This window comes from Lates calcarifer, linkage group LG18 (genome assembly GCF_001640805.2).
Source record: "Lates calcarifer isolate ASB-BC8 linkage group LG18, TLL_Latcal_v3, whole genome shotgun sequence".
Classification (NCBI taxonomy): domain Eukaryota; kingdom Metazoa; phylum Chordata; class Actinopteri; family Centropomidae; genus Lates; species Lates calcarifer.
The window spans coordinates 6665959-6680347 of record NC_066850.1 but is presented as its reverse complement, the minus strand read 5'-3'; the positions used below and the strand labels follow the sequence as shown (position 1 = coordinate 6680347).

General features: G+C 41.0%; 1 protein-coding gene across 2 annotated transcripts in view; it reads right to left on the bottom strand.

The window, feature by feature from the left end:
• Positions 1-14389, bottom strand: part of exoc4 (exocyst complex component 4) — a 104566-nt gene that overhangs the window by 9848 nt on the left and 80329 nt on the right. For both annotated transcript variants that reach the window (XM_018671012.2, XM_051077538.1), the window contains exons 16-19: positions 13452-13630; positions 5430-5571; positions 3116-3294; positions 2838-2997 (exon numbers count right to left, since the gene is read on the bottom strand). In XM_018671012.2, coding sequence (XP_018526528.1) covers positions 2838-2997; positions 3116-3294; positions 5430-5571; positions 13452-13630 — 660 coding nt within the window. The remainder of the gene's footprint in view (positions 1-2837; positions 2998-3115; positions 3295-5429; positions 5572-13451; positions 13631-14389) is intronic.

The following is a 14389-nucleotide window of genomic DNA, read 5'->3' as shown; positions in this document are numbered from 1 at the left end:
GTGTGTGTCTACTTGTGTGCCGGTGTTTAGGTGTGCATGTGTGTGTGTGTTTGACCCTGACCCACATGCTGATATTGCTGCCAAACTTCTGACTGAGAGACAAGAGATAGGACCTTGCTATACAAACACACATGTTCACACACACACATATTTTTTAGCCCCTTGTGCAACATTAACAATTCACAAACTGTAGGTTTTCACAGCACCGTACTGTAAATAAACATGGATTCAGCCACAAGGTGGCACTGTTTCCCCATGCTTGTTCACAGTCTTTGAGAAAGATGGGTGAGAGTGTGTGCGTGTGTGCGTGTGTGCGCCTTTGTGGGTTACCGGGCCTCTCCTTAGTTTTAACTCAGATCAATGGTTATTACAGTGCCCTTGTCCTGGTCTCTCTTGGCCTCTCTTTTCCCCATACAAGCACACAGGAAAACAGCCATAAAGCACACACACGCACGCGCGCACACACACACACACACACACACACACACAGATAAGAGAACATAAAAGTACATGGGTACACAGGCAAGCATCTGCTCCCCTTCTCCTAAGCAAGCTTCCAACTGTGATCACTTCCTATCCTCATTTCAGTCTTGTTTCTCCAGAGGTGATAATAAAATACGGATGAATATTCTGCTCTTAGTTCCTTTTCCTCAGACTTGCTTTTCACTACTGATTCTGGTCAGCCAAAGGTAGTTTTCTCAATATCTTTAGAAAGAAATCTTTTTTATGTTTCAAACTGCTGCATATACATTGTTTATCTGTGTAATGTCAAGGATTTAGTTGCTAAATGACTCAGTCAGAGATTTAACTGTAACCTCAGCATGAACAAGCACAAAGTGTATCTGTAAGCATATATACTTTATGATGCACATAAAGTACTATATACTTTGGGATGTTTGGTATATTCATGCCAAACAATATTAAAAATTATTGTAATGTCTTATGAAAAAGACATGGCCTGGATTTAGACCTGGTTTAGAAACTTGAAAATATTACATGTGGCTTTTTGCGAAGCCTTTTAAGTTATTCCCATCATCATACTTTCTCATAAAGGCCGTACGGTCAGCTGCACTAGCAGGTGTGAGGTATGTAGCATAGTTTATGAATATTCATGTGCAAAGCATAAATATGGTGATTTCAAAATGCTGATTGGTTTGGCTGGGTGTCTGTGCATGAGTGAGAGCAAGGGATACATATTACATATGTGTGTGTGTGTGTGTGTGTGTGTGTGTTTGCAAGAGTTTGTGTGTCTCTGAGCCGGAGGCCGGCCAATCCAAAAAGCCATGAATGTGTAAACAATGTGCTCTGCAATTCCCAATCAACACCTCCACACCACCCACGCCTCGTAATCAGAGAGAGTGGGAGAAGGAGAGAAAAGACAGAAAAGCCATCACTGGCATTTCTCCATAATCAAAGTTGACAGAGGGTAGAAATAACATACTAATCAATGGTCCTCCACATCCAGTACAGTTCAGGTCATTTCAGTTTACTTCTTTGTTTTTTTTTTTTTTTCTCCTAGAGGGAAACTTGGCTTGCAGTACCAGTATATTACAAACAATAGCTATGTCCAAACACCGCCAGCACATAGACACACATCCACTCAAACATATGACACATTCACTAAGATGCCAAGAGCTGTGAAAAGAAGCTAATTAACCCAAGAACACAACATGACAACATGGCAGACATAGGTAGACACATTTTTACAATAGATATCAGATGCAAAAAGTCTGAGACGGATAGAAAAGATTCTTTTACGTGGATTGTTCAGCTGCTGCTTTAAAAATTTAAATACTGTAAGAAAGGATCATCAGGTTGTCACAATCACATGTCATTTTTGAGAGAATTCATTTTTCTAGTAAAGCAGGTCTTCCACCTCTTCTGCTTCCTTTGATCAAGCTGCTAAAGTTTTATGATTTTTCTCATACTTTCCTCATTCCCCCCCCCCACACAGTTCTTGCTTTCATCTCTTACTCCGCTGTATGCTATCTTCTATCCATGCCATGCTATCCTCTCCAAGTCCATTCTGTGCTGCACCTATGAAAGACGTCTTTTCTGTGACTTCCTTTCACTTAGTTTTTTCAATTTACCTCGCCCCAAGCCCTCCCTACTTTCTCCATCTTTTCCATCACCCTTCCTCTCACATACTTTCTCCTGTCAAGGACACGAGCTTCTGAAAGAGGAGAGAAAAAAAATCGTATGAATACTATGAATCACCCCTCTCTTTCCATCTTCTTCTCTCTTTCCACCCTCATGCTCCCTCCTTCCATCTTGTTCACAAAGACATCTGAGCACTGATTTCCCCCATGCCTGTCAGGGCTGGACAGAACTGGGCAACAGCAGGTAAACTCACAAAATACAAATGTATGAATAGGAAATAAACACCACCGACTGCATGCACACAGACACACAGCGTGGTTGACAATCTGGTTGACCATCTGTCTGCTTCGTGCATTGACATAGTTGTTGTCTGAGCTTGAGGACATTGTGTAGATCTCTGTCTGTCTATGCAGGTATGTAGTAGGGTTGTTGAAATACATCAACTGATGTAAGTATTGTCCATTTCTGATTTGATGGCTTCATTGTAGGTCTTAAAATTGATTGGAGTACAAATTCCAACACATAAATATGTCCATATTATTATTTCTAAGACTATTATTATCTTGCGATATCAGAGGTTTTATCACCATGACACCAGCAAAACTCAGGGGAAAACAGCAAGTAGTAGTAAGAAAAAATGCATGATAATTTAGAGACACTGACTATCTACACAAAATATCTACAACATACTAATTATCTGCTTTCACAAACACTGAAAATGTGAAAAGGGCTCTGACCTGGCAAAGTCAAGGTCGGCCTCTCTGGACATGGTGATGTTGGTGAGGTTCTGCTGGAGAACAAAGATGTTCCTGCACATCTTCTTGATACCAGACTCACTGATCCTCTTAAAGTACTGGGCCCCGTTGATTAGAATACAGGAGATCAGATGACCCAGACCTGGTGGGAGAAAAGAGAGAAAAAAGGAAAAAGAGAAAGAGAATGAGTTGCTTTAAAAAGGCAGGTGAATGGTATTTCTCAGGCAGCTGCTTATATTTCACCCCAGGTCTGTGCTGACCTTCAAAAATGTACTGGAACTTGTGCTGCTGCAGGGCAGCCCCCATGGCCTCTTCTATGGCTGAGATGTCCTTGTTCAGTTTGACCACCAGCGGGTCATAGTCCATGCTCTCCACGTTAGCCACAATGGCATAATTTCCCTGCTTGGTGAGGGGGATCAGGTAATGGAAACAGTGCACCCTGGATTGAAACAGGAGAGGATAGCATAAGGGAAAGAAAGAAAAGAGAAAGAGAGAAATTAGATGTTTGAAAAAAATGTCAATATGTCATTAAATGTACACCTGTTTATTTTTCTATTGATATTGATTGTTAATATGTTGAAAAACAATAACCTTTGCAGAGAGCCTCATGTAAAGAGGTTTGTATGAAGTACATTATTACAACATAGTCAGCTTTTGCATAGTAAGTTTTACTTTAGTGGGCACTTCTCAAGCCTTGCTAATGTTAATACCTACTCTTACACCTGTAATTTCTACGCAATTCACTATGTTCCGGGTACTTATAATATATCCATTTATTCAGCTACCACAACATCATGGCTGGATAATGTTCAGCCAATATATCTGATTAGTTAAGGGCAACCTATAGAGTGCAGTGATAAATACACTCTACAACTCTTATTACTCTTATATAAAAAAGCTTGCACATCTAGTAAATTTTCAGCCCTCTCCCAACCTCGTACTTGAGGTTTCTTGGGTCTCATTCACACTACAAGTTCGTCATGTTAAAAAACAACAGTGAACTGTGCCTTCAAAACCATTTAATTACATTCATAGAAAATAAGTCAGAGAAGCTCTATTTTATGCTAAAATGTATTTTGGATGTTTTGTAATTGATTTTTTTTCCCCAGAAGAAGTTGAATGAAGATATGGTACAAACACAGATCTGTGCTATTGACCAATAAGCCACTACAGTGATGTAATTGTAGGTTAAGAACCTTGCCAAAGGGTTTTTCTATCCACTTTTCTTGGATAGATTTTCTTGGCTGGTAAAATGACATGAGCAAGACTGATTTAACTTACAAGAGAACAAATATCAGAAAATGTCAAACAACATTTTTTATTCACTGTATTTCTGGATCACTGTTATGCAGCATCTCACTTTGGGGCTCTAAACAAAAATAACCATAATCTTGAGAAGCAAAACAACCATATCGCTAGTTTGTTAGTGTTAATATTTTAAGCCAATGTTAACATGCATCTTTTGACTTTTGGAACTATAATGGGTAGAGGGGATGAATCTTAACCTATCCTTTAACAATACAATTTTTCTTTCTGTTCCTTTAAACACCTACATCTTAGTCTGAGGTCCTCAAGGTCCATAGATGGCTCATTTCTGTCTAGACTTGAGGAGTCAATACTCTCATAAGTCCATAATCACAGCGCCCCGAGCAGAAAGGTATAAAATGATATGGGTGAATGTCTGTTCCCCTTAAGGCGAAGCCAACAACTACACTGCACTCTCAATGCCTCCATCTCACTTCCTTCTCTCTCTCTATTCAATCATTTCTCTCACTTAGATACTGTATCTCCCTTCTTTAACCCCTACAACCACTTTAACCTCCACACTCATCTCTCTCTCCCATCTCCTCCACCCTCCCCTCTTGCTTTCTTCCTCATGGCTTCATTTAGCTGGTAGCACTATCAGGGGAAATTCGCTAGATGGGGCGAGTCAATGGAGTGTAGCATATAGCTAGACATCAGCCTCAGGGAGGGTTTTCTACTGAAATCATAAACAATATTGCATAAGCTACACAATAGTCTGCAGGGAAATAGTGGTACATGGAGGGATAGAATGAAGAGGAGAGGGATGATGGAGGACTATTAGTGGTTGAGGGGGAAGAAAGTATATGGTGTGGTAAATTAACTTGGATATTGACATTCAAAACACACACTCAAAAGATGGTAAAAAAAAAAAAAAAAAATCCTGAACTTGTGCATTTAGGTTATAAGTGTGATGGGCAAAGATTATCAGCGAGATAATCTTTGCTCATATGATTTAATGGCATGTCCTCTGAGCTTATGTGTTATGATCATGGTACTAAATGATTTAGAGTCACGCTGTAACAATCTGCGTTTTGTTCAGTTGGGAAGTGTCTCAGATGAGTAAAATCAACACACCGACTCCAGATTTATGAGGAGAAGGTGAGAGTAACATACATAACACATGCATAAGGTGTCAACTGAGACTTAGAGCACATGCCAGACGTGTGATACAGATATGTTTAAACTCTGAGGTTATGGCTAAGATAATTTTAACAATATGAAACACCTGTGCATGTTTCTCTGAAGTGTGAGTGAGTTTCTCTTGCCTACCTGACCTCCAGGTGCAATACCAGGAGACAGCGGTCTGCAATGTCCTGAAAGCCCCTGGACAGGTCACTCAGGGTCTGGAGAATCTGCTCCCTGCTGCGTTCACTCTCACCAACCTGACTGTCTGCTGAGGATGGAGACGCGCCTGAGTGGGCAGAGTGGACAAGAGGACACACACAGACACCATTAACAAACGCAACCATACCAAACTAAGGCAGCAGAAGAGGAGAGAGGGACTGGATGCTGCTGAAGTGCTCTTGAACTCCCACCATTTGACCTCTAACACAGTATCATATCATTGTTATCACTGTGACCTGTCCGTGCACACACCTATCTATTGTACTGTACCCCATGGCAACACACATATATACCATTTCATTCTGACGTAAACAGGCACTGTAAATGACACCAGCTCATACAGTACACACAAAAGAAAGCCATTAGTTTAACACACTTCCTGAGTCCTTCAGCATGTTCTTGTACTTTCTTCTTGCCACTTGTGCTGAGACAGCAGGAGCATGTGTCAGTGCACTGCATTGTAAACCATACAAAGGACCTATGTGTGCATGTGTGTGTGTGTGTGTAAGTGTGTGTGTGTGTGTGAGTGTACGTGAAAACAGAGAGAGGACCAGAGAGCAAGAGAGCATGATGAGTGTATATAAATTCAGCCTGGTGCAGATCAATGGCCATAAATTAGCAAGGGGAGGAAAGGGAGAGAAATTGGCCCCGTCAGTCATATGTAAGTCTATTTGGTCAATGAGGCGAGTGTGTGTGTGTGTGTGTGTACAAAGAGTGACTGTTGAGCAGGAGAATGCAGGGGTCCACGATCGATGTGCCGCAGTCAAAGCCAGCTCCCCAGTTACTCTTCCTGCCCTTCCGAAGGTCACACACGCAGGTACGCATGCACGCATGCACGCACATGCACAAAAAGCTACGGACTGAGTGGAACCAAGTCTTAACTAAGGCCAAAATAACTGGGTCATTTGTCTTCCCTCTTTTGTCGTATCCCCAAAAACAGATGGAATATATTTAGCTCCAAATGTGTTACACTGAATGATTCTCATAAAGCATTCCTATACCCAGGCCAACTAAATTCGCCCTCACCGACACAAAAAATAACTCTGTATTCATTATTTCTTTTTTGCAAAAGTCTGCTTGCATTTCAAAAGTTACCCAATTCACAGCTAACTCTTACATGTTAGATGTATCAGAGCTCTCCTGCAAACTGGGAAACACTACTACAGCTGTTATAGCAGGGATCATGAAGATACATTTATATTTTAAACACATTAGAGAAAAGTTACTTCAAAAAAGACAGAAAAAGAGGGCTTCATATGTTGTATCCACTAAGGCTCCAAAACCAAAACCAACATATTTAAGTGTGGTTGTATATCACTCCAAATGTCCTGGAAGCATGTGGCATTAGCACATACACATCATTGTTGATGTCTTGTAAACACTGTTTGCCTGTGAAATTATCAGCCTAACTGCTATGACGCCTCTGTCCTGTTTTGGCATAGTGGAAGTGGAGTGGAGTGTTTACTACAAAGATGAATAACTTTGCATATTCCCCACATTAATAGGGCCAAGTTAAGTTCAAAACCTGACTGCACACACCGTTTGAAATCATAAGGTTCATTAAAAAGTTATTCTTTACTGTGTATTGGCATGGTGTGTGCTCACATCCATGTGTGCCTCTGTCCCCATTACATTTGCTTTAAATTAACTCCTGATAAGATGAGAAACCATTGGCTTAGGCAAACAGCAATGAGGTATATGTCATAGCCAACCAATTAACAAAGCAAAGACTGCCAGCTTTGTCATGTGATGGCAGAGGGAGCTTCTCATATGGCGTGTGTGCCTTACATATATAGATAAGTACGAGAGATTTTATTTCCTAACCTGAGGTGTGCATGTGATGTGTTGGCGTTGTGTATTTAGAAGCGCTAAGTACGACTACTACATGTACGAACCTACTTGCTAATTAACTGTCTTCTTGAGTACACCTCTTGATAATGTGTGTGTGCAGTGTGTGGGAGAACACCGCAGTGCAGAGAACATCTGCGGCGGTTAGAGGCAGTTTATAACCGAACACTTCAAGTCAAAGACCTGCAACACAAAGACCTGGATTTTAACTGAACAAATAGTCAGAACTCTGATAGATAGTCTGAGTTTGCTGTTTGGTATAAACGTCAAGTTGTTGATCAGACTAAAAGACCTGACTGCCTGGGCTATGTGCTTCAAATTGCTCTGAAAACAGTTATAGGGACAAAGTCTGTGATTTTTATAACAATCCTCAATCATACACAAACAAAAACAAAAAAGCTTGTATACTGCAATATCAAAAAGCTCAGACTTTTCTCACAACTGACTCCACAAAGTGAACCACAAACTATGAGCCTTCCTTCCTCTTTTTATAATCAGTGTCATTGTTACCACAGCAGGAAACACCACCACAATTTCTAAGATAATTAAGGGGTAAGGGCAGCTAACATGTTATTTCAGATTAAACAAGTCTGACAGCAAAACTAAGACTGGTTTAAATCAATAGACTAGTTTAACATATCACATACTCTGAAAATGTCAATCAGTGTTACTGTATAAAATCCATACGATCTCTACACTAGAGACAACAGAGCACCACAGATTAGATCTTTAGGTTGGTAATATCAGTACTGATCCTGCTAAATGAGACACAGGAACAACAAACAGGATTGGTCTTAACATAAAATAATCAGCAATGATTTCTCAAGGGAGTGGAACATAATGACATTAATTGACTTCATTTGATTGGATTTAGCTGAAGTTGTTTATTCTCCCTGGTCACCTTATCAGATCATAAATAGATACAGAACCCAGCACTGGCACACAAAACTGCCACTCAAATATTTAGAGAGAAACCTGAAAGCAGTGGTCTATGACATTATTGATGTCTACTGGCAGCAAAGGAATGGTGGCGACATCAACAAGTGTTCAGTGCAGCTAGTAGTGCACTGACTGTCATTTGTGCTTACAGAAAGTCATACTTAAAGCACCTGAGAAAAGGTATGTGTATATTTGTCAGATATAGACTATTTTGTTCTGTGTGCCTCTTTTCTCACTTTAGATGATGTGAGAGCGTAAGAGCATTTCACTTGCTCTGACTGTGGGAGTGTTCTCCCTCCAATTGTGTGTTTATGTGCACAGAGGCGTGTGTGAAAGTGACTCGAAGGCTTCTGTTTCCTCTCATGTGCATTATACTCACTCACTTTGGCAGCAGACAGGAGAAAAAAAAGGGGGGCTCACTGTGGCACACACTGCTGGAGGTCTCTCCAGGGGGTGTCCGTGAAACACACACACACACACATGCACGCACGCACACACATATACACCAGAAAACACACGCACACAGAGACACAAACACACACCGATTCCTACCGCCACCCCCCTCCAGCCTGTGCCGCTTTGATGATGCGACGAAGGCATCGCAGCATGGGGGGCACCATTAGAGTCAGGGACAGACGGGCAAAAGGAGACGACTCATTGGTCTTGACTGACAACTTTCTTGCTCTTTTTTTCTCTTTCTGCTTCCTCTTGCTTTTCTTTTCCCTCAGAACCGAATTACTCCCATCTCTTATTTATAAGTTCTTTGGGTATGCATGATTAAATGTGACGATATGTATGTGCTTGGTGTGTATCTATTTATGTGCCCATGTGTAGGCATGCACGTGTGTGTGTGGTGTGCTTATCCAATTATTTTCGAATCTCATCTAAGAGAAACGTCTGTTGCTTGCCATCTGCAGAAGATGAGGGTGGCAGACATTAAGAGAGAAGATCAGTGATGGAATTCACACACTTAGACGCATAAAGCATGCAGATGCAAACCCGGACAGTTTGTATTAACACACACCCAATCTTACCCTCATTGCCCTGTCTGCCATTGAGTACACACACAATACATTAAGAAACAAGAAAACAATATGACTTGACATTTTCTGTGGCGCTGACAAACACAGATGCTGAAAATCTGATAAAAATGATCTGTTTTCTTTAAAAAGTACAACATGCCTTACCTCTCAACAGAAGAGAAAACGAAAGAAAGATAAGCAAAGGACAGTATCCTGCAGGGGTGCAGTGATGAATGATTCATAAATGACTGATTGAGTAAGAGAGGAGAGGAGTTATTAATTATTTTGCTGCCTCTGGTAGAGGATGAACATCTGCACACGGGGATCTGAACTTCTGTCCAGAGAGAAAGGAAGAAAACGAGAGTGGAAAGAGAGAGAAAGAATAAAACTGAGAGTGAGATGAGTACGATTTTGAAATGTGAAAACCCCAAATTGCTTAATGGTGTCTTATAATGAGAGAGAAGAAAATTATGCTAGGCATTTTGGACCGAAACAAAGGGACGGATGAGCAAAAAAAACCCAATATTTTGACTACTGAAAAAACAACACCATCATCTCCCACTGCAGCTACTGCCCTCTAGGCCTCTGCAGCGAATAAGAATGTGTTCTAAGTCAACTTGCCTTGTTAAATGGAGTCAAGAAAAAATCACTGCTAAAGGGCAAAGACCTACACTCGCCATAGTCAAGGTTAGAAAAGTGCATTCCATAAGCCCTCAAACATGCAGCAGAGAAACCAATGCAGAGAGACGGCCACATGATTATCGTCTAGAAACCCTGCAGCATAGATTAGAGGCCTGTTTCTACACACCTAATGATGATCAGGCCTCAGACCTGAACACACACATTTGCACACAAGTACATAACGTGTTTGAGAAAAGTGTCTGCAGGAAAAAGTCTGCCCACCAGGACGACCTTTCAAGCTGTTCGTGATCTCCAGTTTGCAGGTTGTTGCTCGGTACACAAAGATCCGACATGGCTGCAAGGTACACTGGCAAATATTATTTAAAAATCTCAAACATACACACAGCAGTCAAAAAAAAAAAAAGGCCTGTCATGCTGACATTGCCCCTCAGGCGTCCTGTGCGTGTGTGTGTGTTGTCGGGTAAATATTGTCAGAGTGGATTAGAAGTTCAGTGCAGTGACCAGATGGGTGATAAGGCCTTTTCTCCAGCCACCTTCACGGCCAATCACCATCAGAGGGTCTGTCTGCATACACACACACACACACACAAATACTCCTCTTTACCAGCACATACACACACACACACACAGGCTGACTTGCTCTACAGACATTCTTAATAATCTGACACACAAACTTTAACTGAATCAGCATCATGAGGGAGCTGAATGAATCCAGCGTGTATGCTATTATCAGTTCTTTATACTTCAGAGCATAGCAATATGTGTATCTACACATCCAGTACAATTCAATCACACAGAAAGGTGATCAAACCGAACGTCCACTGCAAAGATCACCCAGCCATGGACAAAATCTACCAGACCCTTACCACTCAAAGTAGAAGAAAAACAAAAGAACAATGTTCACACTGCTGGGGTGAGGGAAGGATGAAAAAAGAAAACAGAGGAGGAACGAAAGAAAGAAATACCAAGACAGAGTGAGAAAAGAAAGTAAGAAAGGAGGAATGAGAGAACGAAAAGGCAAAAAGAGGGAGAGGAAAATGAGTTGTTCATACCTGACTGCTTCTGTAATATAAAATCCAATTTGGAGAGGCATAGACGTGAGGCGGGGGGGTAGGGGTGGGGTTGGAGGATGAGATAAGGTGGGGGTCCTTTTTCCCCTGCCGTACCCTTGTCCCATCTTACACAGTGCATGCTTATGTAGACATGCACGCACACACACACATTAACACCCACACCCACACACACGAAGTCCGTCATCAGCTCAGCAAACACTAAATAATGAACAATACGGAGGCTGTCCCAGCATGATAAGTGACTGCCCTATCCTTCCCATTAATGCCACCCGCCAGAATTAATGATAATTATGTCACGTCCCTTCCCGTACTTTTATTGAATTCTTATCTATGAATAGACGAAGAAAGCTGGCGTCAGAGTGAGAGGGGAGGGAAGAGTTTAAAAAGAGATAGTGACAAAGTCAAGCCCAAATAAGAATATCTGAAAAATTCTCATTTAATTATTTGATGTCTAAAAGAAAAGTTGCGATACGGAACAGCGAAATAGTTCAATGAGCAATCAGAGGTCTGAAGCTAGAGAGTTGTGACAGTGGCTGATAAAGGTTGAAGCCCTCTCTCTATCCCTCTAGGAAAGGTGCATAATTTACCAGAGTTCTGCCAGAGGACCAAGATACTGCTGCGAACATGGCTAAGTTTTTCCCTGGTGCTGTAACACAATAACTACAAAGGTGAATGAAAAGCTCTATGGAAAACCATCACATATCTAAATGGTTATTTCTGCAAAAATTGCGACATTTGAGCTTTTTTTCAAACTGAATTTTAAAGAGCATCATCTTTTCAAAACTGATACTATCACATCCTACTCTTGAAATTCAGCCTGATGTCATTTTTAAATATGTTAAATATTGAACTTATCAGAAAGACATAAACAACACATCAAAGAAACACAGACTTCTGCATGAGACTGAGAAAGTCTGACATCTGTTTATGTTTTCGCAAAAGGTTATATACTGCAAATTTCTACTATAGTTTTGATGACATAAGCTCACCCTACAGTAAGAGTCATTAATGAGGGTAATGACTCCCTGATCGCCATCATGTGACACTAATAAAAATATATGGACTTGAAGAAGCATATTACAAGATGCTGGAATCTTTATAGGGAGAATAAACATGTTCTCAATGTGATGAGGATAAAAACATTACTGTAATGATAAGTGATTAACAAGATCTACATTAAGACTATGTGTTGGATGGAAACACACACACACACAAAAACACACCTCATTTTGATCGGTGATTAATGAAGTGATGACTGAGCTGGGAATGTATGAAATGCTTTTAGGAGTCCTGATTAGGGCAGACATTTATGCACACACACTTGCAGAGGTAGAGCCAACCATAATGAGTGTGTGTGTAAAGTGTTCTTTGACAACTCCAGTGGAGAAGGTAATGAGTGTGTGATAATACACTCAAACAAGAACTTAATGAGGCACAGGTAAGAAGTGTTGCTACAACAGCACTACAGCTAAGGATGAGAAAACTTCATGTACCCCTGACTGTGATCCTACATAAACCATCCAGATGATGTTTTTAATCTGCAGTGTTGTCTGATCAATAACTGCCTAATGACCTGAGAGACTGGTAGTAGCGTCTCCCGGAAAACATATCCATGATGCAATATTGCACAATACTGAAATATATAAGCCAGTAGGGGATGCATGTTGTTTGAGAGGCTTGTCCCCAGATGCTTCCAGGGTTGAAGCCTCACTAAACCACCCCACTCTCGCAATCTGTTGGATGTCACGTGAGCGCTCTCACACTTTCCATGAATGTACACTCTGGATTTTCTTAAACACTGTCGTATTTGGCAGCCGTGAAGACACTTCTGTCTGTGCCAAACCGGAAAAACAAGAAGCCGGGGAAAGAAAATGACAGAACAGAATAATCTGATTTTTGGTGCAGTGCAACCATTGCAGAAGCAGAATTCATGTGTCAAAGACAATGTAAGGTTTTTCATTATGCAGAATAAACAGCAACAGATGTCTGCGTTGGCGACGGTGTAACGGTTGTAGGTGCAAAATGCACCGCATATGTCAATGTTTGTGTCAAAAATATTACCATGTTTTGTTTAATTTAATCCCATCAACAGAATAATACCTTTAGAGATATCCAGTTAGTAGGAGCTTTGTTTTTGGTAAGTTTCAGAGAATGCAGTTAGATATGTGAAAAATACCAGCATACGGACTATCAATCACTTTGTATCTATCATCTAGCTTTGCATATATGCATAAATATGAGACAGATGAGCACCTGATCATGAAACAAAGTATGAGACCTCAAATATGTTTCTGGGAGAGAGGAAGATGAGGTGAAGACGTCATGTTTTTCATTAACATTAAGCATTTGCTACAATAGCACCCGGTACTGTTGAGCGTGATGCACACACGTCCACATCCCATGTGACACTTTTCCTTACTTACTGGAGGCATGAGGCAGGTTGGCAAAGAATGTCTTGAGGCGACCAGCAAGCCACTCCATGCTCTCATGAAGGTTGGCAAGAGCCTTCAGGTCACTGACGTCACGAAGGATCTCATTCTGGGGGATTAACTTGTCTCCCAGGTTCCCTGTCAGCACCTCTGACTCCTTAGCAAAGGCCGCTCTGTGAGGGATGTCAGAGTTTGTGCAGTTAGAGGGACAGACACAATATGCTTGCTGGCAAAGAAAAACACCACTGAACAACACTCAACCAGTAAACACCTTTTAATAAAAATGAAAACAGCATAGGGACGAATATACATATAATGACGTACGAGGAACGACTATGAAAGAGCCCATAATCAGTCTACAGTATTAAGTTAGAAGGAAATTATTGGTTTGCTGGTTGGACTCAAAATGCCCGGTCTGCAGGGGCAGTGTGTGGCTTACATAAATGCTATAATGGAAGTCAATTTCCAAAAGTTAAAACATAATGGACTGCTGAATGGAATAGATGTACAAATGTATGAGTGTGTCTGTGTGAGCATTTTTATTTGAGGAGGATTCTAATTTTATGGCAATCTCATGCTTATGTGCACAATGGCTTCCTGATGTGGGATTAAATAAGGGCCTTGACCTTTGCAGAGATGTGTGAATGTCCAAAATGGTTAAACAGGAAAAGGGGACTATAAACAGGGTTGATAGCTAGATAAACAGAGAGATGAGTGGAGGATAACAACATAAGAAAGTTGGACATGGTGTTGAGAGAGAGAGGCACACTGAGTCACTTTAAAAGGAGCAACTCAACAGTCTGTTGGAGAGAAAAACAGCAGGTGATGGAGAATATTTAGAAATAGAAAACAAACAGAAGGCAGAGATTTACAGGGTGGAAAAACAAAGACAAAAAGATCAAAACCTCTTCTGCATTATATTAACAATCACG